The 27,568-nt window shown below is 45.5% G+C and overlaps 1 protein-coding gene across 5 annotated transcripts; it reads right to left on the minus strand.

Annotated features, from left to right (window-relative positions):
- Positions 1-173: 173 nt before the first annotated feature.
- Positions 174-27,342, minus strand: DDX59 (DEAD-box helicase 59; the record flags this gene model as incomplete). 5 transcript variants are annotated; one of them, XM_079697836.1, is made up of 7 exons in its annotated part: positions 174-677; positions 5,331-5,459; positions 5,977-6,129; positions 7,354-7,605; positions 22,132-22,221; positions 25,306-25,473; positions 26,533-27,342. In XM_079697836.1, 7 exons carry the CDS (start codon positions 27,340-27,342, stop codon positions 414-416), a joined length of 1,866 nt encoding a protein of 621 aa, XP_079553962.1. In that variant the 3' UTR covers positions 174-413. The 5 variants fall into 5 exon arrangements, with proteins under 5 accessions (XP_079553962.1, XP_079553964.1, XP_079553963.1 ...); XM_079697838.1 differs by lacking the exon at positions 7,354-7,605; XM_079697837.1 differs by lacking the exon at positions 5,331-5,459.
- Between the last annotated feature and the right edge of the window lie 226 nt (positions 27,343-27,568).

The raw sequence follows: 27,568 nt of genomic DNA on the forward strand, positions 1-27,568 counted from the left end.
TTTACTTTTCTCCTAATATTCATTGATTCAACAATAATCCAGGTGCCAACGTGCATGCAGCACAGGGGATATAAAACAGAAGAATCACCATCTGAGTCAGGATGTGTGGGTTTCTGGTTCTGATGATAGCTATGAGGAATATTTATTGAAAAAAAAAAAAAAAGGACTTTTTCCAGAGAGAAGAAATTTTTATTTCATTTAGTAATTCACTTTCTGTTGTTTTTAATTTATGAAAATTAAAAAGGAAAATAAATACAATATTGCTGTATAAATTTGATAGTCTATTAAAACTTTTTACATCATGTTAACTTTTTGTTTCATGTGCATGTCACATTCATCAAACCATACAGGAATAATGTACAGAAATTTCACTGACAATATGCAATAAAAATTATTCAACATGGTATCACAAATCATTTTTGAGAATTACTTTTATCATGTTTTCGAATAATGTCCATAAGATTAGCCCCCGTGACCAGATCATTCTGCGTCTGCTTATCCTTCTGCTGCTCCTTTCTCTTCTGGTCGTGAAGGTAAGGGGAATTTAACAACTGGGGGGGGAGAAGGGACCCTGTGGGTTTCACTCGTTTCGCAATATCCCAGAAGAGTCTTTTCGAGTTGTTATTGATGAAAGTAATCGCTGTTCCATTTTGACCTAATCTCCCCACTCTTCCAACCTGAAATGAAATGCGAAGGACGTTTTCAAAATGTTCACATAGAATCTTAATGTCTCTTGAAAGAAAACGAAGACTAGTATTTACAGAAGCTTCACTAAGATGAACATTTGTTCAGAGAGCGTTCTTTGAGTTGTTCACCTCAATATACTTGTGAAATCAATTTAGTGGGCTGCCACTAGCATAGTGTTAAGGAAACAACCCAAATAGAAAATAAGAAAATAAAAACAATAAAAGTGAGTATTGTTTGTGAAACTTGTTTCAGTTATGCACGTGTGTGCGTGTGTGCATATGTGTGCGTGTGTGCATGTTTGTATGTATGTGTAGGGGGTAATGAGACAAAGATATTTCTTATTGTGGGTGGTTTAAGGTAGAAATTTTTTGAAAGCTATTGCATTAAGAGCATCTATCTCCTTTATAGTACTTAAGTGCCTTGAAATGTGAGACTGAAGCAAGTCCATTTTTGCATAAAGTTATTTCTCATTTTGACAGAGTTAAACAGACACAAATTTGTGGAGACCCCGTGAGAAGGAACAAAACGTGTCTCCAAATATACTGAGAAACTCTTCAGAAGGGAGGGAAATACACAATCATGGTCAATTTCTGCTCCTTAATTGAAATGTAGAACTTAAAGTATACTCAGATTATCTAAATGAATAGATAGTTCCCGCCAATATACAGAACATTTTTAACGCTGTAAAAGAAAACTCTAAAAAAGCTGAAAGGGGTGGCCTGCAGAGAATTAGACTGGGGAGAAATAAGGGGGAGATGCTGTTTTTCAGTATCAGCTTTTGTTTTTACCTGATTTATTTACCTTACTGAGTTGTTTCAATAAAACTAAAAATTAATACCTGCAACTCACAGAATGGGAGAAAATATCTGCAAATCATGTTTCTGATAAGGGTCTCTAGAACATATAAAGAACTTTTACAACTCAAAAGGGGCAACCCAATTTAAAAGCAAAGGATTTAAGCAGACATTCCTCCAAAGGTATACAAATGGCCAATGAGTACATGAAATGTGCAACATCACTGTCATTAGGGAAAGGCAAATCAAAAACACTTCCTATCTATGAACCTGGCTATAATAAAAAAAAGAGTGTCAATGTCGATGAGGATATGGAGAAAATGGAACACTTATACTTTGCTGGTGGGAATGTAAAACATGAAGCTACATGGGAAAAGTCTGGTGGTTCCCCAAGATGTTCAACAGGGACCCAGCAATTCCATTCCTACGTTTATGTCCAACAGAAATGAAAACACATGTCCACACAAAAACATGGCCTTGGGCCTTCACAGCATTATTCGTAGTAGCCAGAAAGTGGAAACAACCTAAATGTCTAGCAACCAATGAATGGATGGACAAATACGGTGTATCCTTACAATGGGATATTATTTGTCAATAAAATACTACAACGTGTGGACCTTGAAAACATTATGCTAAGTGAAAGAAACAAGTCACAAAAGACCACATACTGTATGATTCCATTTACATGAAATGTCCAGAAGACATAAATCTACCGTAGTTGCGGTTGCCTGAGAATGAGGGTGTGTGCGTGTGTGATGAGGAACTGGGATGACTGCTGAGGGGCAAGGGGTTTCTTTTGGGGGCGATGAAAATTTTCTAAAATCAATTATACTGATGGCTGCACCACTCTATGAATATACTAAAAACCAATGAACTGTACGCTTTAAATTGGCAAATTGTATAGCAGGTGGATTACATCTGAGATGTAATTTATACTAGATATGTTATACTGAGATAAAAAGCAGTTAAAAATTAACTGCAATGGTCTCCAAATTCTAAAAGATAGCTAGGAAGTTCCCTGGCGGTCCAGTGGTTAGGACTGGGCGCTTTCACTGCTGTGGGCCTGGGTTCAATCCCTGGTTGGGGAACTAACATCCCACAAGCCACGCAGCCCGGCCAAAGACAGCTAATGTTAACAATACAAAATTATTTCTCCAGAAGCTTACCATCCCTGAAATTAAAAATCAGACACGTGGGAATACTGACTATAATTTTAAATACCCATATCATTTAACCCAGCAGTTCTCCCACTAGGAATTTCTCTTACAGATGTACTTGCAGGAGAGGCCCAGGAAGCTGTGTATATAGGTGTTCACTGCAGCATTATTTAATAACACTGGAAACATCTGATTGTCCAGCAGTGAAGGATTTGTTAAATAAATTACAGGACATCCATATAATACATTCCCACGCAGCCACGAAAATAGAACAAGCCAGATTCAACAAGTAAAAACATTTAAAGAGCTTAGAACAGTGCCTGGCATTAGGCTAAGCACTCAATACATATTAACACTTATTAAATGGCACCTAGTGTGTGTGCTGATAAGGAAAAATGTCTAAGGTCTATTTAATAAAGAAAGAAGGCACAGACAGATGAATGCATAAAGAAGATGTGGTATAAATACACAATGGAACACTACTCAGCCATAAAAAAGAATAAAATCATGCCATTTGCAGCAACATGGATGGACCTAGAGAGATTATCATACTAAGTGAAGTCAGTCAGACAGAGAAAGACAACTGTCACATGGTATCACTCATATGTGGAATCTAAAAAGAAAAAACAAAAAAAAAACCAAACGAATTTATTTCTGAAACAGAGACTCACAGACACAGAAAACAAACTTACGGTTACTAAAGGGGAAAGGGGGAGTGGGATGAGGGATAAATTAGCAGTTTGGGATTAACAGATACACACGACTATATATAAAACAGATAAAAAACAAGGACCTACTATATAGCACACAGAACTCTAATCAATATTAGGTAATAACCTATAAGGGAAAAGAATCTGAAGAATATATTTATACACACACACACATAGAGCTGAATCGCTGTGCTGTAGACCTAAACTAACACGATATTGTTAATCAACTATACTTCAATAAAATAAATATAGTTCCTCTTTAAAAAAAAAAAAAAGGAAAAAAGGCACAGAATAGTGGGTATAATAATATGGTCCCATTTATGCGGAAGGTGTGACAGGGCATGCACATCACATCTGTATATATGCACACACGCATGCATTTACCGTTTCTGCAGTGTGAACTGGGGGAACCACTCAAACGTAGGAGGGCTTCCTTGAAAAGACTTACCTTTCATTTTATACTTTCGTTATTTGCGTGATTTATTATCGTGTGTATGTGTACTCTGATGACTGAAACAAACAAAAAACACCCGAATACAGAACTAGAAAAGCAGAAGGATCTGTGGCCCCTCTGAGGAGAGGCACGCAGCTCTGCACCTGTGAGCATCCCCGAGGCACACTGACTGTATTACAGTGGGTGCAGCGTGATAACCGCCAGCCACAGGGCTGACCTGGGGAGAGCAAGAGACAGGTACATAGGTATAAGCAGCATGCTCCATTTAACAAGCAAAGAAGCTTCTTAAGTATCTTAATACTCTAGACAGATTTCTAGCCGAAATTATTATTTTTTTCTTTTTAATTAATTAATTAATTTTTGGCTGCATCGGGTCTTCGTTGCTGCACGCGGGCTTTCTCTAGTTGCAGCGAGGGGGGCTACTCTTCGTTGAGGTGTGCAGGCTTCTCACTGTGGTGGCTTCTCTTGTTGCGGAGCACGGGCTCTAGGCACACGGGCTCAGTAGTTGTGGCACGTGGGCTTAGTTGCTTCGCGGCACGTGGGATCTTCCCAGACCAGGGCTCGAACCCGAGTCTCCTGCACTGGCAGGCGGATTCTTAACCACCGCGCCACCAGGGAAGCCCCATCCAGCCAAAATCATTAAATTGAAAGGTTGGAAGAAAATAAAGTTCAGTTACGTGAACAATCAGTTCCTGTGGAAAAGTCAAATCCCTGAGGCACGGGTAAATGAGGTGGTACCAAAAAAAAAAAAAAAAAAAGAAAGAAAGAAAGGAAAAAAGAGCGAGCAAGAAGGAGGGAGAGAGACAGCAGACTGCTAGATTATTAAGTCTTATGAAAAATAAAGCAACAACTCAGTAAGGGCGCTACAGGCATTTCAGTGGGCGACTCCAGTAAATGTGACATTCAGAGGTGATTCTAAGAACATCAGAGAAAGGCTTTACTTGAAGAGTCTGTAAGTGATGCCGGAGAAGGAAGACAGGTAGCAGTCAGTGAGATAACGTGGCGCTCAGAGAGGCTTTATTTCTGCGAGAAAGAAGAGCTGCTGTTATCTCTGGCAGCAAAGGAAAGGAACCAAACTCTGAAAGGTGAAAGTCTAGAGCGAATAAGGGTATGAAGAGGAGATGAAGACATGATTCCTAAAAAAACAAACACTTCAGCAGATCGATTTTATTTTGGCCAGATGCAGCAACTTAAAACAACCTTTTTAAACAAAGCCCTCTTTTTCTGCTTATAAAAGCCATTTAATATGCTCACCGAAGAAAACAAAAAATATAAAGAAAATTAAACTACACCAAAAACTAATCACTTAAATTTTTTTAATAAACGTTTTAGTTTTATTTCCAACTAATTTTTAATGCATTCTCGGCACCCATATAGTTTTGAAAAACGTAATTTAGTTTATATATTTTAAAAGCAAAAATACATGCAGTTTTATGTCCTGCTTTTTTTTAACTTACCATTGTAACGACAATGCCTTGCATAAGAAAATTCATGAGCAAAATGGTGGTAACATATAAAATCTCTTTACCTGATGCACGTATTCATCCATGCTGGAAGGCATGTCGAAATTGACAACCAGCTTGACACTGACCAAGTCCAGGCCTCTTCCTAAGACCCCCGTGCTCACGACAACTTCGTAGTCTCCTTCAAGTAAACCCTTTCCAAAACAGCAACAAAATTCATTATTGAGGATTTATCTTGAATGGTTTTCTGTCATTCAGATTATCCTTTCTTTTCTCAACACTTTCTTCAATACTGTTGTTGCAATACCTTCACAGTAAGTATAGGTCTTAGTACATCTGAGAGACATATGCAGCTTAAAGGCCTTCCGACCCCAACCCCAAATTTTTTCTAATAATTTATTCAGGCAAACCTTTTCCAAAGGTGAATTACTCTATGCCTCAGTCCAAAGTGACCTGATTTCAGAAATGGCAGATTCTGAATGATTAATCTATTTAGTAGACAATCCCTAGGGGACAGGCTTATTGCTCCCGAAACACAGAAGCCAGAGCAAGAGGAACAATTAACTTCACACCGCTGCGTGCCTGAAGCTCTCAGGGTCATTAATAAAAAGAAAGGTCTGCTTTAAAAAGCAGCAGATAATATGGTATCTCTTGAAAATGAGGCAAAACAGATTTACAGGAAAGAGAAGAAAACAGAACGCTGGGTGTCACCTTCAGTATGTTTTTCCTTTCCGGCTGTGACTTTTCTGAATGCACAGAGGTGCTTTTCAGACCTGTGATTTTCTGAACGGCCTCGCTCAACAGATCTGCTCCTAGTTTGCAGTCCACAAATACTAACACTGGAGGCTTAAAGAGTTTCTTATCCTGAAACATTAAAAACACATATTTAAAATGATTGCCATAACATAATTTACAATGGGACGTTTTTCTGAGAGCATTAGTATAAGCTAGTTATCAATAGGTTTACCAACACTGCTAAGAAGGAAAAAAGGCACATTCTGTTAAAATGAGTGTTTTCTTTAAAATATGCACAAACAGGAGGCAAACGGTGTACGTCCTTCACACTTCTGCATCACCTCATTAAAACTGCAGAAATGATTTTAAGTGTGATTTAAAATTTCCAAAATTGTTCGTAAGTCAAAATAAACCATATTTAACTTAATACTGTATTTTTAACAACTACGCTTGTACATACCACCCACTTAACAAATTTCTGCTTAAACCAGTTACTGTTAAAAAAATTCTATTTCTCAAGGACAGAACAGCCAAGAAAGAACTTGTCTTTACCTTATATTTAAAACTACTAAAAATTTTTGAAACAAAAAAATATTCTTTGGGAATAACCTTGATATTTAAATATCTTTCTATAATAATGGGAAAAAAACCAACCTTGCGTCTATACTGCATGTTTTCACGAATAAAAATTTATCTGAACCCTAAAGAATTCTGAAGTAAGCAAAGCAATTTATTATTAAACATCTACAGCAGGTTCCCCTGAAGCTGCATCTAAAAAGCACTCTCTCAAGAACTGTGGAGACGGCTTCTCTGGTGGCCCAGTGGTTAAGAATCCTCCTGCCAAGGCAGGGGACACGGGTTCGAGCCCTGGTCCGGGAAGATCCCACATGCCGCGGAGTAACTAGGCACATGCGCCACTACTACTGAGCCTGCGCTCTAGAGCCAGCGAGCCACAACTACTGAGCCCGCATGCCACAACTACTGAAGCCCACAGACCTAGAGCCCGTGCTCCAACAAGAGAAGCCACTGCAATGAGAAGCTTGCGCACCGCAACAAAGAGTAGCCTCCGCTCGCTGCAACTAGAGAAAGCCTGCGCACAGCAAGGAAGACGCAATGCAGCCAAAAATAAATAAATAAAATAATAAATAAATTTGTTAAAAAAAAAAAAAAAGAACTGTGGAGACTTCCCTGGCGGTCCAGTGGTTAGGACTCCGTGCTTTCACTGCGGAAGGCCCGGGTTCAATCCCTGGTCGGGGAACTAAGATCCCACAAGCCGTGTGGCCAAAAAAACCAAAAAACTGTGAAAAATGCAAGTGCAATCTACAAAGCAGGGCTGACCGCTTTACCACTCACATTCAAGATTTCAAACAGTTTCTTCTTTTTGGCTGGTTCTTCCACCCATAACACAATCTGGCGCACGCTGGAGCAGGGTAGGTTCTTCTCCCCAGCGATGATTCTCACGGGGTCGCACAGAAGCTGGCTTGCAAGCTGCTCTATGCTGGCTGGAATCGTGGCCGAAGCCAAAAGGGTCTGACAGTCATGAGGCACGTTTTCCAAAACGTCAAGCACTTGCTGTTGAAAGCCCATCTTTAACATGGTATCAGCCTAAACAAAATCATTGTAAAGTTAGTCCTACATGAAAACCCAGAGCCACCCTAGAAAAAAAACGGATACAATTAAGAACGTAAAAAATTTAAAACTCTTGACACGGAAAAATACACCACAATGTCAAAAGCCAAAGGATTAACTGGGAAAAAAATATATTTATATAAAACTACATATTGTGTAATTACGTTTATAATGATATACAAAGATTTTTATTATGGCATTAGTAATAGTGGCCAAAAAACCCCACCATATACAGCCTAAATATCCAACAGGAGGTGACTTGGTAAGTAAATTATGGTAGATCCATACCATACAACACGGTGCTGGCATGAAAAATGACCAGAAAGCTCTTTATCCCTGCTAGGAGGAAAGAAGCAAAATAGAGAACACTATGTATAACATGAGACCATTTGTGTATATACTCAGGGAAGTTAATTGCTAACTCTGGAGAGGAGACTTGTGAGCTGGGGGGAACAATTTTATTCTTCATTTTATAGCTTTTTGCAAAGCTTGATCTTTTTTTTTTGGCCACACCGTGCAGCATGTGGGATCCCAGTTCCCCAACCAGGGATTGAACCTGAGCCCCCTGCATTTGAAGTGTAGAGTCTTAACCACTGGACCGCCTGGGAAGTTCTTGAATTTTTTTTTTTTACCATGAACATATATCTATAATAAAATATGATTTCAAATAAAAAAAATTTAATCCGGGGGTTTTCACTTCTGTATACACCTCTGCATTGCTGGTTTTTAAAAACAATGAGGGACTTCCCTGGTGCTCCAGTGGTTAAGAATCCGCCTTCCAATGCAGGGAATGAGGGTTCAATCCCTGGTCTGGGATCCCAAATGCTGCGGGGGCTCGCATGCCGCAACTACTGAGCCCGTGAACCGCAAGTACAGAGCCCACGTGCTCTGGAGCCCGCACACCGCAACTATGGAGCCCACACGCTCTGGAGCCTGTGTGCCACAACTAGAGAGAAGCCTGTGCGCTACAACGGAAGACCCCGCGTGCCGCAACTAAGACCCAACGCAGCCAAAAATAAATAAACATTAAAAAAAATAAAAACAATGAATGTATTGCTGAAAAAAAGAGAAAAAAATTTTTTAAGTTTTTAATTTTAAAATAAAGGCTATCTTGATTTTCAAATATAATCTGGGTGCCTATAATTTTGGAAAATAAGACATTGAATTTAGTGTCCACTAATGTGCTGTCCATTAGACTGAAGCTTGATCACTTGTTTTAATATTATTCATTCTATGACATTTAAAAAATATGAAATTATCATGATGGTCTGGGTTTCATCCTGGCTCTACCTATGACCTCAAGCAAGTTAATGAAGAGCTTTAAGCCTTAGTTTTTCCCTTTATAAATGGAAATGATAATAGTAACTACCTCCTGGGGCTGTGATGAGGATTAATGAGATAAAGTATATGAAGTACCAGCAAGGTCCTTCTCAGTGTTTCAACAAACTAGCAGACAGAGAGAACACACACCCACAGTGTGCCTGCAAACATCTCCACGTTCCTCAGTAATCCCACGAAGCCCCATTCATCTCAGTAGATGGCCTTGCTTCTCCTGGTTCAGGAGAAATAAATTCCTTCAGTTTCTCTTCTCACCCGAACTTCCTGGAAGAGTCCTCCAGCCCTGCGTGCGGTCTCCCTCCCCCGCCTCCCCGCCCTCCCCCGACTGTCCGGTCCAGGGCTCACCTCCCGCCCCTCACCGAACTTCCTGGAAGAGTCCTCCAGCCCTGCGTGCGGTCTCCCTCCCCCGCCTCCCCGCCCTCCCCCGACTGTCCGGTCCAGGGCTCACCTCCCGCCCCTCACCGGCTCCTTCAGGTCTTCAATCACTCCCCAGGTGCCACATTCAACAGCCATTTTTAAGTCTTTGTCTAACTCTTTTTAAGATGCAATTATTATTATTATTTAAAGAGTATACTTTTTAAAAAATTATTTATTTATTATTTATTTATGGCTGTGTTGGGTCTTCGTTTCTGTGCGAGGGCTTTCTCTAGTTGCGGCAAGCAGGGGCCACTCTTCATCACGATGCGCGGGCCTCTCACTATGGCGGCCTCTCTTGTTGCGGAGCACAGGCTCCAGACGCGCAGGCTCAGTAGCTGTGGCGCACGGGCTTAGTTGCTCCGCGGCATGTGGGATCTTCCCGGACCAGGGCTCAAACCCCCGTCCCCTGCATTGGCAGGTGGATTCTTAACCACTGCGCCACCAGGGAAGCCCTATTATTTTTAAATACTAGAAATAATAACGTGCTCGCTGTAGAAAACTTGGTAAACAAAACAAAGTAGAGAAAGCCACACTCGCCCATCATCCCACTACCCGGACACCAGCACTGCCTCACTCACTTTCCATTTCCTGTGTCTGGAAACCCTCCCCCGCCTCCCTACAACCACCACCCTGGCTCAAGCCCTCCCCTCCCTCCTGGGAACCAGCCTTCTTGCTCAAAGGCTATACTCCACGTGGAGAATATGAGTCTGATTATAATACACTCAGGCTTAAAATCCTTGAAAGTTTCCCAGTGTCTACAGAATAATGTCTGAATTCTCAAGGCCAGGAGAAAATGAAAAAGAAATACAATGACTATGGTTATTTATGGTTATTTCAATGGGAATATGGGTGTTTTTCCTCCTGTTCCTAATTTTTTTTTTTTTTAAAGAATTTTTTTTTTTTTTGGCTGCGTTGGGTCCTTGCAGGCGGACTCCCTCCAGCTGCGGCGAGCGGGGGCCACTCTTTGTCGTGGTGTGCATGCCTCTCATTGCGGTGGCTTCTCTTGTTGTGGAGCATGGGCTCTAGGCGCACGGGCTCAGCAGTTGCGGCTCGTGGGCTCCAGAGCGCAGGCTCAGCAGTTGTGGCGCACAGGCTTAGTTGGTCCGCGGCATGTGGGATCCTCCCGGACCAGGGCTCGAACCCGTGTCCCTCGCATTGCCAGGCGGATTCTTAACCACTGCGCCACCAGGGAAGTCCCTCTTAACTTCTCTTTAATGTACGTGGATTACTCATAGAATACAGTTGTTATTCAAACTGCAGAATGGGCCATGAATAGCATTTTTTTTTAAGTTTTATTTATTTATTTAATTTTTTGCTTTATAACAAATTTAATCAGTTATACATATACATATGTTCCCATATCCCCTCCCTTTTGCGTCTCCCTCCCACCCTCCCTATCCCACCCCTCCAGGCGGTCACAAAGCACCGAGCTGATCTCCCTGTGCTATGCGGTTGCTTCCCACTAGCTATGTACCTTACGTTTGGTAGTGTATATATGTCCATGCCGCTCTTTCACTTTGTCACAGCTTACCCTTCCCCCTCCCCATATCCTCAAGTACATTCTCTAGTAGGTCTGTGTCTTTATTCCTGTCTTACCCCTATGTTCTTCATGACATTTTTTTTTCTTAAATTCCATATATATGTGTCAGCATACAGTATTTGTCTTTCTCTTTCTGACTTTCTTCACTCTGTATGACAGACTCTAGGTCCATCCACCTCATTACAAATAGCTCAATTTCATTTCTTTTTATGGCTGAGTAATATTCCATTGTATATATGTGCCACATCTTCTTTACCCATTCATCCGATGATGGACACTTAGGTTGTTTCCATCTCCGGGCTATTGTAAATAGGGCTGCTATGAACATTTTGGTACATGTCTCTTTTTGAATTATGGTTTTCTCAGGGTATATGCCCAGTAGTGGGATTGCTGGGTCATATGGTAGTTCTATTTGTAGTTTCTTAAGGAACCTCCATACCGTTCTCCATAGTGGCTGTACCAATTCACATTCCCACCAGCAGTGCAAGAGTGTTCCCTTTTTTCCACACCCTCTCCAGCATTTATTGTTTCTAGATTTTTTGATGATGGCCATTCTGACTGGTGTGAGATGATATCTCATTGTAGTTTTGATTTGCATTTCTCTAATGAGTAAAGATGTTGGGCATCCTTTCAAGTGTTTGTTGGCAGTCTGTATATCTTCTGTGGAGAAATGTCTATTTAGGTCTTCTGCCCATTTTTGGATTGGGCTGTTTGTTTTTTTGTTATTGAGCTGCATGAGCTGCTTATAAATTTTGGAGATTAATCCTTTGTCAGTTGCATCATTTGCAAATATTTTCTCCCATTCTGAGGGTTGTCTTTTGGTCTTGTTTATGGTTTCCTTTGCTGTGCAAAAGCTTTTAAGTTTCATTAGGTCCCATGTGTTTATTTTTGTCTTTATTTCCATTTCTCTAGGAGGTGGGTCAAAAAGGATCTTGCTGTGATTTATGTCATAGAGTGTTCTGCCTATGTTTTCCTCTAAGAGTTTGATAGTGTCTGGCCTTACATTTAGGTCTTTAATCCATTTTGAGCTTATTTTTGTGTATGGTGTTAGGGAGTGATCTAATCTCATACTTTTACATGTCCCTATCCAGTTTTCCCAGCACCACTTATTGAAGAGACTGTCCTTTCTCCACTGTACATTCCTGCCTCCTTTATCAAAGATAAGGTGACCATATGTCCGTGGGTTTATCTCTGGGCTTTCTATCCTGTTCCATTGATCTATCTTTCTGTTTTGGTGCCAGTGCCATACTGTCTTGATTACTGTAGCTTTGTAGTATAGTCTGAAGTCAGGGAGCCTGATTCCTCCAGCTCCATTTTTCGTTCTCAAGATTGCTTTGGCTATTCGGGGTCTTTCATGTTTCCATACAAATTGTGAAATTTTTTGCTCTAGTTCTGTGAAAAACGCCAGTGGTAGTTTGATAGGGATTGCATTGAATCTGTAGATTGCTTTGGGTAGTAGAGTCATTTTCACAATGTTGATTCTTCCAATCCAAGAACATGGTACATCTCTCCATCTATTTGTATCATCTTTAATTTCTTTCATCAGTGTCTTATAATTTTCTGCATACAGGTCTTTTGTCTCCTTAGGTAGGTTTATTCCTAGATATTTTATTCTTTTTGTTGCAATGGTAAATGGGAGTGTTTCCTTGATTTCACTTTCAGATTTTTCATCATTAGTATATAGGAATGGCAGAGATTTCTGTGCATTAATTTTGTATCCTGCAACTTTACCAAATTCATTGATTAGCTCTAGTAGTTTTCTGGTAGCATCTTTAGGATTCTCTATGTATAGTATCATGTCATCTGCAAACAATGACAGCTTTACTTCTTCTTTTCCGATTTGGATTCCTTTTATTCCCTTTTCTTCTCTGATTGCTGTGGCTAAAACTTCCAAAACTATGTTGAATAAGAGTGGTGAGAGTGGGCAACCTTGTCTTGTTCCTGACCTTAGTGGAAATGGTTTCAGTTTTTCACCATTGAGGACGATGCTGGCTGTGGGTTTTGTCATATATGGCCTTTATTATGTTGAGGAAAGTTCCCGCTATGCCTACTTTCTGCAGGGTTTTTATCATAAATGGGTGTTGAATTTTGTCAAAAGCTTTCTCTGCATCTATTGAGATGATCATATGGTTTTTCTCCTTCAATTTGTTAATATGGTGTATCACGTTGACTGATTTGCGTATATTGAAGAATCCTTGCATTCCTGGAATAAACCCCACTTGATCATGGTGTATGATCCTTTTAATGTGCTGTTGGATTCTGTTTGCTAGTATTTTGTTGAGGATTTTTGCATCTATGTTCATCAGTGATATTGGCCTGTAGTTTTCTTTCTTTGTGAGATCCTTGCCTGGTTTTGGTATCAAGGTGATGGTGGCCTCGTAGAATGAGTTTGGGAGTGTTCCTCCCTCTGCTATATTTTGGAAGAGTTTGAGAAGGATAGGTGTTAGCTCTTCTCTAAATGCTTGATAGAATTCGCCTGTGAAGCCATCTGGTCCTGGGCTTTTGTTTGTTGGAAGATTTTTTATCACAGTTTCAATTTCAGTGCTTGTGATTGGTCTGTTCATATTTTCTATTTCTTCCTGATTCAGTCTTGGCAGGTTGTGCATTTCTAAGAATTTGTCCATTTCTTCCAGGTTGCCCATTTTATTGGCATAGAGTTGCTTATAGTAATCTCTCATGATCTTTTGTATTTCTGCAGTGTCAGTTGTTACTTCTCCTTTTTCATTTCTAATTCTATTGATTTGAGTCTTCTCCTTTTTTTTCTTGATGAGTCTAATGGTTTATCAATTTTATTTATCTTCTCAAAGAACCAGCTTTTAGTTTTATTGATCTTTGCTATCGTTTCCTTCATTTCTTTTTCATTTATTTCTGATCTGATTTTTATGATTTCTTTCCTTCTGCTAACTTTGGGATGTTTTTGTTCTTCTTTCTCTAATTGCTTTAGGTGCAAGGTTAGGTTGTTTATTCGAGATGTTTCCTGTTTCTTAAGGTGGGATTGTATTGCTATAAACTTCCCTCTTAGAACTGCTTTTGCTGCATCCCATAGGTTTTGGGTCGTCGTGTCTCCATTGTCATTTGTTTCTAGGTATTTTTAAATTTCCTCCTTGATTTCTTCAGTGATCACTTCATTATTAAGTAGTGTATTGTTTAGCCTCCATGTGTTTGTATTTTTTACAGTTCTTTTCCTGTAATTGATATCTAGTCTCATAGCATTGTGGTCGGAAAAGATACTTGATACAATTTCAATTTTCTTAAATTTACCAAGGCTTGATTTGTGACCCAAGATATGATCTATCCTGGAGAATGTTCCATGAGCACTTGAGAAAAATGTGCATTCTGTTGTTTTTGGATGGAATGTCCTATAAATATCAATTAAGTCCATCTTGTTTAATGTATCATTTAAAGCTTGTGTTTCCTTATTTATTTTCATTTTGGATGATCTGTCCATTGGTGAAAGTGGGGTGTTAAAGTCCCCTACTATGATTGTGTTACTGTCGATTTCTCCTTTTATGGCTGTTAGTATTTGCCTTATGTACTGAGGTGCTCCTATGTTTGGTGCATAAATATTTACAATTGTTATATCTTCTTCTTGGATCGACCCCTTGATCATTATGTAGTGTCCTTCTTTGTCTCTTCTAGTAGTCTTTATTTTAAAGTCTATTTTGTCTGATATGAGAATTGCTACTCCAGCTTTCTTTTGGTTTCCATTTGCATGGAGTATCTTTTTCCATCCCCTTACTTTCAGTCTGTATGTGTCTCTAGGTCTGAAGTGGGTCTCTTGTAGACAGCATATATATGGGTCTTGTTTTTGTATCCATTCAGCCACTCTGTGTCTTTTGGTGGGAGCATTTAGTCCGTTTACATTTAAGGTAATTATCAATATGTGTGTTCCTATTCCCATTTCCTTAATTGTTTTGGGTTCGTTATTGTAGGTCTTTTCCTTCTGTTGTGTTTCTTGCCTAGAGAAGTTCCTTTAGCATTTGTTGTAAAGCTGGTTTGGTGGTGCTGAACTCTCTCAGCTTTTGCTTGTCTGTAAACGTTTTAATTTCTCCATCAAATCTGAATGAGATCCTTGTTGGGTAGAGTAGTCTTGGTTGCAGGTTTTTATCCTTCATCACTATAATTATGTCCTGCCACTCCCTTCTGGCTTGTAGAGTTTCTGCTGAGAGATCAGCTGTTAACCTGATGGGGATTCCCTTGTGTGTTACTTGTTGTTTTTGCCTTGCTGCTTTTAATATGATTTCTTTGTGTTTAATTTTTGACAGTTTGATTAATATGTGTCTTGGCGTATTTCTCCTTGGATTTATTCTGTATGGGACTCTCTGTGCCTCCTGGACTTGATTAACTATTTCTTTTCCCATATTAGGGAAGTTTTCAACTATAATCTCTTCAAATATTTTCTCAGTCCCTTTCTTTTTCTCTTCTTCTTCTGGAATCCCTATAATTCGAATGTTGGTGCGTTTAATGTTGTCCCAGAGGTCTCTGAGACTGTCCTCTGTTCTTTTCATTCTTTTTTTTCTTTTGCTCTGCAGCAGTTATTTCCACTATTTTATCTTCCACCTCACTTATCCGTTCTTCTGCCTCAGTTATTCTGCTATTGATCCCATCTAGAGTATTTTTTATTTCATTTATTGTGTTTTTAATCGATGCTTGATTCATCTTTAGTTCTTCTAGGTCCTTGTTAACTGTTTCTTGCATTTTGTCTATTCTATTTCCAAGATTTTGGATCTGGGAAATAGAATCTTGGATCATCTTTACCATCATTATTCTGAATTCTTTTTCAGGTAGACTGCCTATTACCTCTTCATTTGTTAGGTCTGGTGGGTTTTTATCTTGCTCCTTCTCCTGCTGTGTGTTTTTCTGTCTTCTCATTTTGCTTATGTTACTGTGTTTGGGGTCTCCTTTTTGCAGGCTGCAGGTTCGTAGTTCCCGTTGTTTTTGGTGTCTGTCCCCAGTGGCTAAGGTTGGTTTAGTGGTTTGTGTAGGTGGAGGGGACTAGTGCCTGTGTTCTGGTGGATGAGGCTGGATCTTGTCTGTCTGATGGTCAGGTCCACGTCTGGTGGTGTGTTTTGGGGTGTCTGCGGACTTTTTATGATTTTAGGCCACCTCTCTGCTAATGGGTGGCGTTGTGTTCCTGTCTTGCTAGTTGTTTGGCATAGGGTGTCCAGCACTGTAGCTTGCTGATCGTTGAGTGAAGCTGGGTGCTGGTGTTGAGATGGAGATCTCTGGAAGATTTTCGCCGTTTGATATTATGTGGAGCTGGGAGGTCTCTTGTGGACCAGTGTCCTGAGGTTGGCTCTCCCACCTCAGAGGCACAGCACTGTCTCCTGGCTCCTCAATTTGGGATGATTTGTTGTCTATTCATGTATTCCACAGATGCAGGGTACATCAAGTTGATTATGGAGCTTTAATCCGCTGATTCTGAGGCTGCTGGGAGAGGTTTCCCTTTCTCTTCTTTGTTCTCACAGCTCCTGGGTCTCAGCTTTGGATTTGGCCCCGCCTCTGCGTGTAGGTCGCCGGAGGGCGTCTGTTCTTCGCTCAGACAGGACAGGGTTAAAGAGCAGCCTCTTCGGGGACTCTGGCTCACTCAGGCCGGGCGGGAGGGAGGGGCACGGAGTGCGGGGCGAGCCTGCAGCGGCAGAGGCCGGCGTGACGTTGCACCAGCCCGAGGCGCGCCGTGCGTCCTCCCAGGGAAGCCGCCCCTGGATCCCGGGACCCCGGCAGTGGCGGGCTGCACAGGCTCCTGGAAGGGCGGTGTGGACAGTGACCTGCGCTCGCACACAGGCTTCTTGGCGGCGGCAGCAGCAGCCCCAGCGTCCCACGCCCGTCACTGGGCTCCGCGCTTTCAGTCGTGACTCGCGCCCGTCTGTGGAGCCCCTTTAAGCAGCGCTCTTAATCCCCTCTCCTCACGCACCAGGAAACCAAGAGGGAAGAAAAAGTCTCTTGCCTCTTCGGCAGCTCCAGAGTTTTCCCGGACTCCCTTCCGGCTAGCTGTGGCACACTAGCCCCCTTCAGGCTGAGTTCTCGCCGCCAGCCCCAGTCCTCTCCCTGCGCTCTGACCAAAGCCCGAGCCTCAGCTTCCAGCGCCGCCCGCCTCGGCGGGAGAGCAGACAAGCCTCTCGGGCTGGTGAGTGCCACTCGGCACCGATCCTCTGTGCGGGAATCTCTCCGCTTTGCCCTACCCAGGTATGTGGGGAGTTTCTTGCCTTTTGGGAGGTCTGGGGTCTTCTGCCAGCGTTCAGTAGGTGTTCTGTAGGAGTTGTTCCACGTGTAGCTGTATTTCTGGTGTATCCGTGGGGAGGAAGGTAATCTCCGCGTCTTACTCTTCCGCCATCTTACCCGGAAGTCGAATAGCATTTTTTAAAACCACAAAATAGGATAGAATAAAACATATGAGAATAGAGAAATCACATATCACAAGGTTAAGTATTGTTTCATGAAAGTTCTGTTTCATTTACACACACACACACACACACACACACACACACACACACACGCCCCTACCTAAACAATATTCATGACTGGTTCCCATCTAAACTGTATTTTTTGAAAGCCGTTATCAATCAGACATTGGGAAAATCTTACTCTTTCTACACACCTCAGTTTCCACTTATAAATCTATTTCCTACCTACCTTAGAGGGATGTTAACAGATTAAAATGTGGGGGAACATGTACTTTAAAAAACCTCTTAGAGGGCTTCCCTGGTGGCGCAGTGGTTGAGAGTCCGCCTGCCAATGCAGGGGACACGGGTTCGTGCCCCAGTCTGGGAAGATCCCACATGCCGCGGAGCGGCTGGGTCCATGAGCCATGGCCGCTGAGCCTGTGCGTCCGGAGCCTGTTCTCCACAACGGGAGAGGCCACAACAGTGAGGGGCCCGCGTACCACAAAAAAAAAAAAACCTCTTAGAATTAAAAGCACTACTTAAATTTAAGGTGATTCAAATAGTAGAGCCACTCACAATGAACACAAGGCTACTCTGAAAATCTCAGAGTCCCCGGGGGGAGACAGCACTTGGATACAGAGTAAGCATTAATAAGGTAAGAGGTGAACGTAGGTGTCCCCTAATTAAACAGCAAATTTGGCCTAATTTTCTGGGAACTGTTCTTGGTGTCGCCTGCATTTCTTCATTGCTCGTGATGTCCTTAATCCCGGACAATCCGACTTCCATCTCTGCCACCAAAACTTCACTCCTGAGGGTCCCCAGGCTAAACATTCACTCCACTCAGCAAACCTTGACTCGTAGCCAACGGTGGCTGACAGTCCCCATTCGATGGGCATTTACTGGACGCTGGGCACCTTTCAAGGGAGCATGGTGGGAGGTGGGCACCATCGTGACCCCGCTTTACAGATGTGGATGAGGCACATGACACAGTGCCCTACGACGTGGTGGAGCTGGTGGACCGGGGACCACTGGCCCCAAACCTACGTCATGAACACCAAGCTCAATGCTGTGTGCTCGACAGCGACCACACGGGAGGAAACCCTACCTTTCCAAAATTCATGGTCCAGAAGGGAAACTTACTATGTTGATATCCTTGAAACACGATACAGTTAAACGACAGCACGACACATCCTGACCAGCCCTCCCTCAAGCCCTGGTTTCCTTCCCTCCCTGGCTCTCCCTTTTCAGACAATTTCTGTACGTCAGTGAGCCCGTGGGCTGCGTCCCAGGCCCCCTCCGTCTCAACCCACGCTCTCCCTCCAGGAAGCTCAACAAGTTCCAGGGCTCTGAGCACCACGGACACGTCAAAGACGCCCCAAACCTCACTCGGGGCCATAACCACCTCCTTGGACTCAAGTGGTGGAGACTCACTGCCCACTCCGTGGCCCCAGCTGGACCTCAAGGCTCCTGGAACTTAACATGTTCAAAACAGACCGTCTCTCCCACTGCCAGACCCAGTCCTACTCCAGCAGCATCTCACGAGACGGCACCGTCAGGCACCTCTGTTTCGTCTCTCATCACCCCACCTCTGATCCATTAGCAGCCCCGCAGATGCTGCTGACGTCTGTGCGGACCCCTGACTCCTGCCTCAGCCGACCGGAACCCGCTCACCTCAGGCAATCAGACAGATGCCCGAGGACATGTCACAGGTGCTCCTCCTCGACCCAAGCCTCCCGAGACCTCCCATCACGCCAGGAGGGCGCCCGCCCCAGCCCGGCCTCCGGCCTGCCCCTCGCCCCTCCTGCAAGCCCATCTCCCTCCCCGGGACCTGCCCTGCTCGCCACTTGTCCTCACCTGTCCCCCTGTGGCCGGCGGCCCTTCTCCCGCTTGGAGCCCTTCCTCCAGACCGATCTCTGCGTGGCAGCTCCTGCTCTTCAGCCCTCAGCCTAGTGGGCCCCCCAGAGGCCCCTCTCACCTGAGGGGCCCCCCTCCTCGGCCGCCTCTGTCCTGTCACCTCGTGTACACGCCTGTGTCACAGCTCACCTTGCTTTCCACCACATCCTCACAACCAAGAGCAAAGGCTAGCACGGGAAAAGCCCTAATGGATCTGATAGAGAGATAAGCATTCGTTACTCTCAGCACGGAGTAAGCACTAGCTGTACGTCAGCACCCCAAGCCTCCATAAAGGCAAGTAGTGCAAATATTCCCGGACTCCACCCCAGGCCCACAGAACCAGAGCATCCAAGCACGAGCTCTGGTTCTCCATCTCAGCCACTGGGGAAACGGCAAACGGTGCGCCTGGTCACCGGGTGGAGCAGGGAACACACTGCCGGAGAAGGACGGTCTGCGCACGGGGCCCCGGAGCAGAGACGAGGGGGCCTGAGGTCTGCAGGGCGGCTCAAGACGGAAGGTTCTGAGCCACGGACACGGAACAAAGGAAGAGCAGGCGGAGGGGGTGGGAGAGAATCCTCGGGACACGGGGGACGCGGAGGGTGACAGCAGATTTTCCTAATCCTAAAGGATTGCCTTAGACTTCCGGCCTGACCATTCCTGTGTCCGGCCCCCTCCCCCTGCCCCCGGAACAGTGGCCTCTCTCCCCAGGGACATCATTTGTTCCCAGTTCCCTCTGGGCTCTCAGACCACTTCTCCGTTCACTGACTTGTCTTCAGCTGCACAAGGCAGAGCCTCAGCCCACTGCTCGTCCCTCTCAGCTTCCTCCTTAGAGAAGCCAGCGCGTCCCACGGACTCTCACGCATGGGTCTGGTACCCGCCCCTTCATCCAGCACCCACGTGAAATTCCACTCTCCAAAACCAACTCGAGTGTGACTACCAGGCCCCAGCCCATCCCCGTGGGCCCTAAATCAAGGTACACCCCACCCACCTTCGTCCTCCCACGTGTCCGGTCATCACACGACCCGTAAGTGATCCACTGTGACCCTCAGGCGAACCCCGACGCCTGCCTCCAGCCCGTCCCCGACCTTCCCCCCTCGCCTGGGCCGCTGGCTGGCTTTCTTCTTCCTCCTCTAATTCCCCCGCATGGGCAGCAGACCCCGTAAACCACCACTTCCCACGTGGCACACCCGCCCAGTAATCTAAGCCTCACCGCCCCCAGGTCACAGCCAAACTCCCCCGCGTCCTCCCTTCCGGGTCCTCTGCAACCCGACCCGCCAGCCACCGGCTTCACCTCCCGTTACTTCTCACGCAGGACCCTCAGGCTGGCCCGTCTCCGACCCGACCGAGACTGCTTGCCTTAGTCTCTTCACCTGGGACACTGGATGCATCCTCTAGTCTTCTAAATCCTCTTCCCTCTTCCGAGGCTCAGATCAAGTCCCGTGACCTCTGAGAAGCCAACGTACTGACCCTCTCATTTCTCCTGAAACCCTGAGCACGTACACGGTCCTACTGACAGCTTGCATCGGGGGAGGGCAAACCTCAGCTCTCGGGACGAATTCAGACCTTCGCCTGCTTTTGTGAACAGGGCACCTTGCGGGCTTGGAGGGTGTTTAAAGCTTCTTTGTGACGCCACCCATCTCGCCCAGGGCTCGTCCCCTGCACCCAAGGAGCACCTCTGTGCCGACTTCAGCTTCAGTATGTGACCGATTCTGCTGTTGAGCAGCGCCTCTCCCCTGACCACACAGGAGCCACGTCCCCAGTTGCCGAGGAGCTGGGCATCGGTGCACTTCTGCCGGACAGCACTCCTCGGGCACCATCACCTTGAGCGCAGCCCTGGGGTGCCCCGGAAACCTTGTTAACATAAGAAAACGAAAATGCTCTGAAGAGAGGGGGGCAGGAATAAATTCTCTACGAGGAGGATCATCCTCAGGCTCATAAGACGGGGAGGGAAACCTAAGGACACTGGGTATCCACAGGGGAAACCCAGCCACATGTTCAGGGTGGCAGGGAGAATGACAATCCAACACAACAGATCAGGTCCCCCAAAGGCCGGGCCAGGGAAACGCGGGCTCAGCAGCGCTTTCTAAAGGACTGGATATTATTTTACATTTATACGGGACTTTTCAGTGGGAGACGTTTTCACAACCACTGCTCTTCCTTGCCACGACTCTGGAAAATGAAATGACCCGCCCAAGGTCTCACAGCAGGCGCAGTAAAGGCTCAAGCCCCCGTCTTCTGGGTCTTGGCTGTGTTGCGGCCACACCCTCTGCTGTCCCAAGGCTACTCCCTGGCACCACAGACGCAGGCCAGGTTGCTGTCACTGGTCAGCACTGATCACTGCTGGGTAACCCCAAGCCTCTGCCCCGTCACAGCCAGCGGGACGAGCGTGCAGGCAGCACAGCCATGCCCCGTCCGGTTGGTACACGGATTATCATCAAATAATAACACATTTACTTCTTATTAAGCAAGGCCAAAGTATAAAAATGCCTATGTGCTCTATGCAACACAGAAAATCACAACCACAGACACCTGTGTCCACATAGAAAAAAATAAAGAAGCTCCTCCAACTAAGCATCATTAGCTACTTCCAAAATTCCCGCTGAGAGTTATTTGCCACTGATTTCTTTCTTTTTTTTTTGGTAGACAAATGACACCCAGCATGTTTAAAAAAACTTACCACTTGAGAATACAGTATACCTGTTAAGTTTACATTTTCAATCAATTAGGACAAGACAGTGCTGGTTTAATTTTAGTTTAGTGGCAGTGCTTACACAGGCACCAGCTTAAGAACCACTATTGCCAATTAAAAAAAAAATCCCTGAATTGTTTTCCTTTGGGAGAGAAAATGCCTGATCATACAATGCAATTACATAACTATAATACGCTTTTCACAGATTATATAAAACTCTGTTTTTAAACACCACTACTTACTTCATCCACTACTACAATTTTTATACCGCCAAGTTCTACAGCACTCTGCTTTATTATATCCAGAAGTCGCCCAGGAGTTGCTATGATAACCTGAACGAAAGAGAAAAGGCAAATTAGAAAGTTCGATCACGTTCATTCACTCACGTATTCCTTCATTCTACACTTTCTGAGTGGCCAATGCATGCCAGACTCTGGTGTAAGTGCTCGGAACTGGATGATGAGTAAGTCAGACTTGGTCTCTGCTCTCCTGGAAGCCACGACACTAAGACACAGAGCAAACACGTGCTCACGAGGATGAGGACAGGACGTGATAAATGGAGGGACGTGCTCAGTGCTGCTAAAGCACAAGCCAACACCCACAGGGGTAGTGAGAGTGAGCAGGACGGGCAGGTCCAGGGAGAGGGAAGGGCCTCATGACCGGTGAGGCTCGGAGGCAGGGAGGCTGGCGTGGGTGGAGGGGGGCCTGAGAACCTGGCAGGGGCCCCACCGGAGGGCCTCACGAGCACGCTCACCGGCTATCTGGCTCCGTGAACAAGTGCAAACCCCTTGCCCTCTCCGGGCCTGCTATTTCACTTTTAAATTACGAGGCTGGGTACAATGAACTCTAAGGTCACTCAAGGGCCTTAAGAGTTTTATAATATATTAGCTGAAATTGTGGTTAAAGGTAGGGGCTCTTTAGTCAAACTTCAGCAGGAATCGTGGCTCCAGCATTTAATAATGGTGTGAGTCTCTCTTCTCCCGTCGTAAGATGGAAATGCTAAAAACTATCGTGAGGATTAAATGAGACAGTGCCGGGATCACTCTGGTGCAGTTACAAATGGCCTCCTACGTTCAGCTGTACCCACTTTTCCAGTCCACACCCGCACAGCGGTAATGTCGCTGCGGATGATAAAAGCTCTGTATCCCCAGAACACAGGGTTTGGCGTGGGTACTTCAGACATCCACAAATACCAAGTCAATTTTAATTACTTTGACTTCAGTTCACTCCTTCTCTTCCATTTTCCCCTCTGATGGTTTGGAAGTTATCAACTTCTTTTTCATTCTTTGAGTGCTTCGCCTTGAATGTCAACAAATCTGTAACTTAATATAAAGTTAATCGACACTTTTAGCTTGTTCTTGAAAGATCCAGGGCGATGCTTTACCACGATCGCATCTCGCCTGCCCTTACATGCTGTGGGATGGTATTCACCCCATTATTTTGAAACCACGGCTTGTTCCTGGTCACTGTTCGCTCGGCCTGTGTTTGTTTAGCTTCGCCCACACACTTACTGCCGACTCCGCACCAGCTTCCTTCCACCCCCCCAACCTTCCTCTCTGGAATCTTCTTTATCTGCAGAAAGCCTTCCTCCAGAAGTTCCTTTAGATGGTCCACTGGCAATACACTCTCTCGGTTTTGTTTATCTGAGTAGGTCTTCGTCTTGTCCTTACTCTTGAAAGACAGCTCTGCCAAGCACACAGACGCTTCAGTTGCTTTTCCTCCCAGAGGGTAGGTGTCTGTGAGTCCTGGCCTGGGTGGCAGGGGGAGCGGCAGCCGGGAGAGGAGGGGTGAGGCCGTGCAGGGCAGAGTCCAGGGAGGAAGGCATTGCTGTGAGGGAGGGACACCGGTGACATGCCGGGAGATGGGGCGGAGAAATAACTACATAAAGGATAAGGGATGGCAGGTTTCTCATCGTCAGAGTTACCAACATGGGAACGGAAAACGTAAAAGGAACCTTGTGATGAACGAGAACTGGAAGTATCAACATGAACTCATGGTCTCGGATAGGCTGAGGTCCCAGAAGCAATGACAGTTCAACAGCAAGGAGCCCAGGGAGAGCCCAGGTCTCGGTTTCTGAATACTATTCTCCACACCGAGGGAGCCAGGGCTCCGTGGAGAGAGCTCCCGGGCTGAGGCCAGGAAAGAACGAGGCGAGTACAGAACATCTTCTTCAGACGGAAAGTAAGAAGGTAGTCAGGGCTTCCCTGGTGGCGCAGTGGTTGCGAGTCCGCCTGCCGATGCAGGGGACACGGGTTCGTGCCCCGGTCCGGGAAGATCCCACATGCCGCGGAGCGGCTGGTCCCGTGAGCCATGGCCGCTGAGCCTGCGCGTCCGGGGCCTGTGCTCCGCGGCAGGAGGGGCCACAGCAGTGAGAGGCCCGCGTACCGCAAAAAAAAAAAGAAGGTAGTCAGAGGATGACCGGGATATAATAAAAGGGCACAGACACCGGCTGGAAGGTGCTCCCGCGGGTCAAACAGATTATAACCCTGTAAAAAAACAGGGAACCACGAGTCCGTACTGATATAAAAAAGTAAATAAGTGGGAAGTTTGGGGAAGCTCAATAAATTTACAACCTGAAAGTACTCCCCTTAACATACTTATTCAACACAAAAGGTACAAACAAACTCTACAGTTTTAACTTGACAGATAAAAGCACCAGTAAAAGGACAAATTGAAACGGTGTGCCATCTAAAAGGATATAATGAAAAGAAAAGCATCTCTTCTGTGATGTTCTGTTAAAGAACTAAATTCAAGACCCGTAACTTGAATCTAATCAGTTGAGGGCTGTTCTTCCAAGTAAGCGGCTTATAATCCTTAAAAAGTGCCAAGATCCTGAGAAAAAAGGAAAGATCGGCTCCAAACTGAAGACACTGAGAGAGACATGACAGCTACAAGCAACGAAAGACTCTGAGCTTGATGGAAAACAGATGATGGGACAACTAGCAAAACCGGAGCGGGGTCGGAGGTGGTGACACCAACGTTAATGCATCCCAACAGACCAGCGTGAATTTCCTGAGTCTATAACTGGATTGTGATGATGAAGGACAATGTCCTTGTTTGTAGGAATCACACTCTAAAGTGTATCAGCCACGATCCTGAGAGAAGGCCCGCCTTTCGGAGATTCATCTTCTCAACCGTGAAAGGGGGGGTACGCCACCCCACCTCCCAAAGCAAATGTAATGATTAAAGGTGGTAGTGGCTGTGAGAACATCCGACGGCATTGGGAAAACAAAAGGCACCTCCCTAACCTGTGCTCCTGTCCTTCCCCACAGAAAACGAACTTTAAAATTAAGGCTCACGTGGCAAGACTTCAAAGGCCACCTAAAATCACACTCTGAAGTTCCTCAGGGGGCGAAAACCCTTAGTTCCTGCATTGCTTAGGTCCTCTGCAAAGGCGTTCGGTCCAGGGAGCCCACCTGAACGCGCTGGCGCAAGCGATGGAGCTGCGGGGGGGCGGGCAGGCCCCCCACCAGGAGCGCGGTCCTCATGCGGGGCAGGCCGCTCATCAGTTCCTTGGCCTGGCGCTCGATCTGGATGGCCAGCTCCCGCGTGGGCGTGAGGACGAGCGCGGATGGCATCCTGCTCTGCAAAGATGTGAAACACACCAGCAATGAGCTCTGCGGCTGTGGACGCAAGCCTCAAGGCAGCCCCAAGAGCACTTTTCTTTGAAAGTGGTCCCATCAGCCCACCGGCCTTCTGCTCAACTGCAGAATTCTCCTCCAAAACCAGCATAAATTGCACCCATTTCTCACATAACACAGACAGACAATGAAAGACCACCATCAGGACCAGGGAGAGGCGTCTGCCTCAATCAAGGCGGGAAAACTGAAGCCTGGCTTCCCATCGACTGGACTGTGCGACCTCCAGCCGGCCTCCTCGGAAGAGAAACCTGCTGGTTGCCCTGAAGATCTGGGTGAAGCCTGGCATCCTACCCTCGATTTCCCCTCAGCGCTCTTGTAGACTCACTTCTTTGCCAGGTGACCTTACTTATACAAACATTCTATTTTGGTCTTCCGGTGAGTTTCGTCTATATTTTGAAAATCTAGTCTTTTATTTTTTTCTCACATTATCTTCTACTACACTTTAGTGTTCCAAAATTTCCCCTATCTCTTCTCCCTTCGCCTACATTTCTCACTCCTTTCCCCCCTTGCCATCCTCCAAACCTCACAAACTCTCTAGTACTTGGCAAATAATTACTCAAAACATCTGTTAAACTATGTGCAGCAGTGCTTATAAAGCAACGAGTAAGGTAAGGTGGTATCATTTTAAGATGAAACGCAGGTCACGCTTAGTAGTACATTTTGAAACTCTACAATAGTGTTCTGACTTTGGTATCAGGTTTTTCGAAACACAAAATCGAAGCAGGCTAGACTGACACAAAAATCACAGCTTACCTGGTCAGCAGGATTTTCGCCCCAAACCCAAAGTCTGTTCCTTGAATAGAAAATTTGTTAAAAAGACAACACTTTGTAAGGAAAGCAATTTTTTAGACTTTCAATGAAGAGACTGGTTCAATATAATAAAATTTAGTCCCAGTGACTAAAGGTACTTGGTTTCAGTTTGCAATTTTAACGTAGTTGAGGATGACACTTGGTAAACACCTTGACTGTTCTTGAGGCTCATACAGGTGAGCTCTACCTTACCTGAAAGAGAGCTCGCATGATGACGGGAAGCAGGAAGGCGGCCGTCTTCCCAGAGCCGGTGTCCGCGCTGGCCAGCACGTCTCGGCCCAGAAGCCCCAGGGGGACCATCTGCATCTGGATGGGGGTGGGGACCTCGTAGCCCGAGGTCTTCAGGTTGAGGTTTAAGGCCTCAGGGAAGCCGCAATGCTCAAAGTCAATGATGGGCCTGGGGACGCCTGACCCTTGAACCACGATTCCCAGCTGCCGTCTGAGGTTTTCAATCTGGTCCTCCCGAAGGTTCGAGATGAAGGCGTGCTCGGTGTAGACATACGAAGCAGGACGTGGAGCCGCTGGCCCAGAACCCGCTTTCTGTGGACCGCCCGGGGCTAACTGATCCTCCGCTCCGCTCACCTGCAGAAGGTGTTTTGCTTTACACTCCAGGCTACACACGTCTTCATCCGTCTCATTGCAGATGTACTCTCCGTACCGCCCGCATACCACGCACACCGGCTCCCCGGGCTCGGCCTGGCGCTGCGTTTTGGAGAAGGACTTCACCGGCTCTTCGAGGAGATCGCTGTCCTGCGCCCGCTGCCCGGGTCCAGCCAGACCCCCCTCAGGCATCTGGCTGGCAGGCCCGGGGAGAGGGCACGGCTGGGCACCGTGATGCGCCGCTAGTGCAGCTTCTTTGGTACCTGAGGCATCATCGGGTGGACCATCCCCGCCTGCACCCAGCTGGGGGTCTTCTGCTTCTGGTTTGACTTTCTTGGCTGCACAACTTCCACCATCATCGTTAGCATTCCGCCTGACTTTCAGGGATCTTGGAACGAACATCCTTCAATATTCTGTGGAAGAAATTATACACTGAGATTTATTTTACCCTCAATAAACTCACAGATAAAGAACCCTAATTTCATCATGTCCCCACGTTTTGCCTCAAAAGAACAAAGAAGGCAATGCTCCCATCAAGCTTCCCTTCCGCCCCTGCCCAAGTCCGCCGGGTGAAGACAGTTCTGTCTGCATACACTGCACACGGCTTCACACCACTGACCTCCGTCTG

This window comes from Hyperoodon ampullatus (genome assembly GCF_949752795.1).
Source record: "Hyperoodon ampullatus genome assembly, chromosome: 2".
NCBI classification, from domain to species: domain Eukaryota; kingdom Metazoa; phylum Chordata; class Mammalia; order Artiodactyla; family Ziphiidae; genus Hyperoodon; species Hyperoodon ampullatus.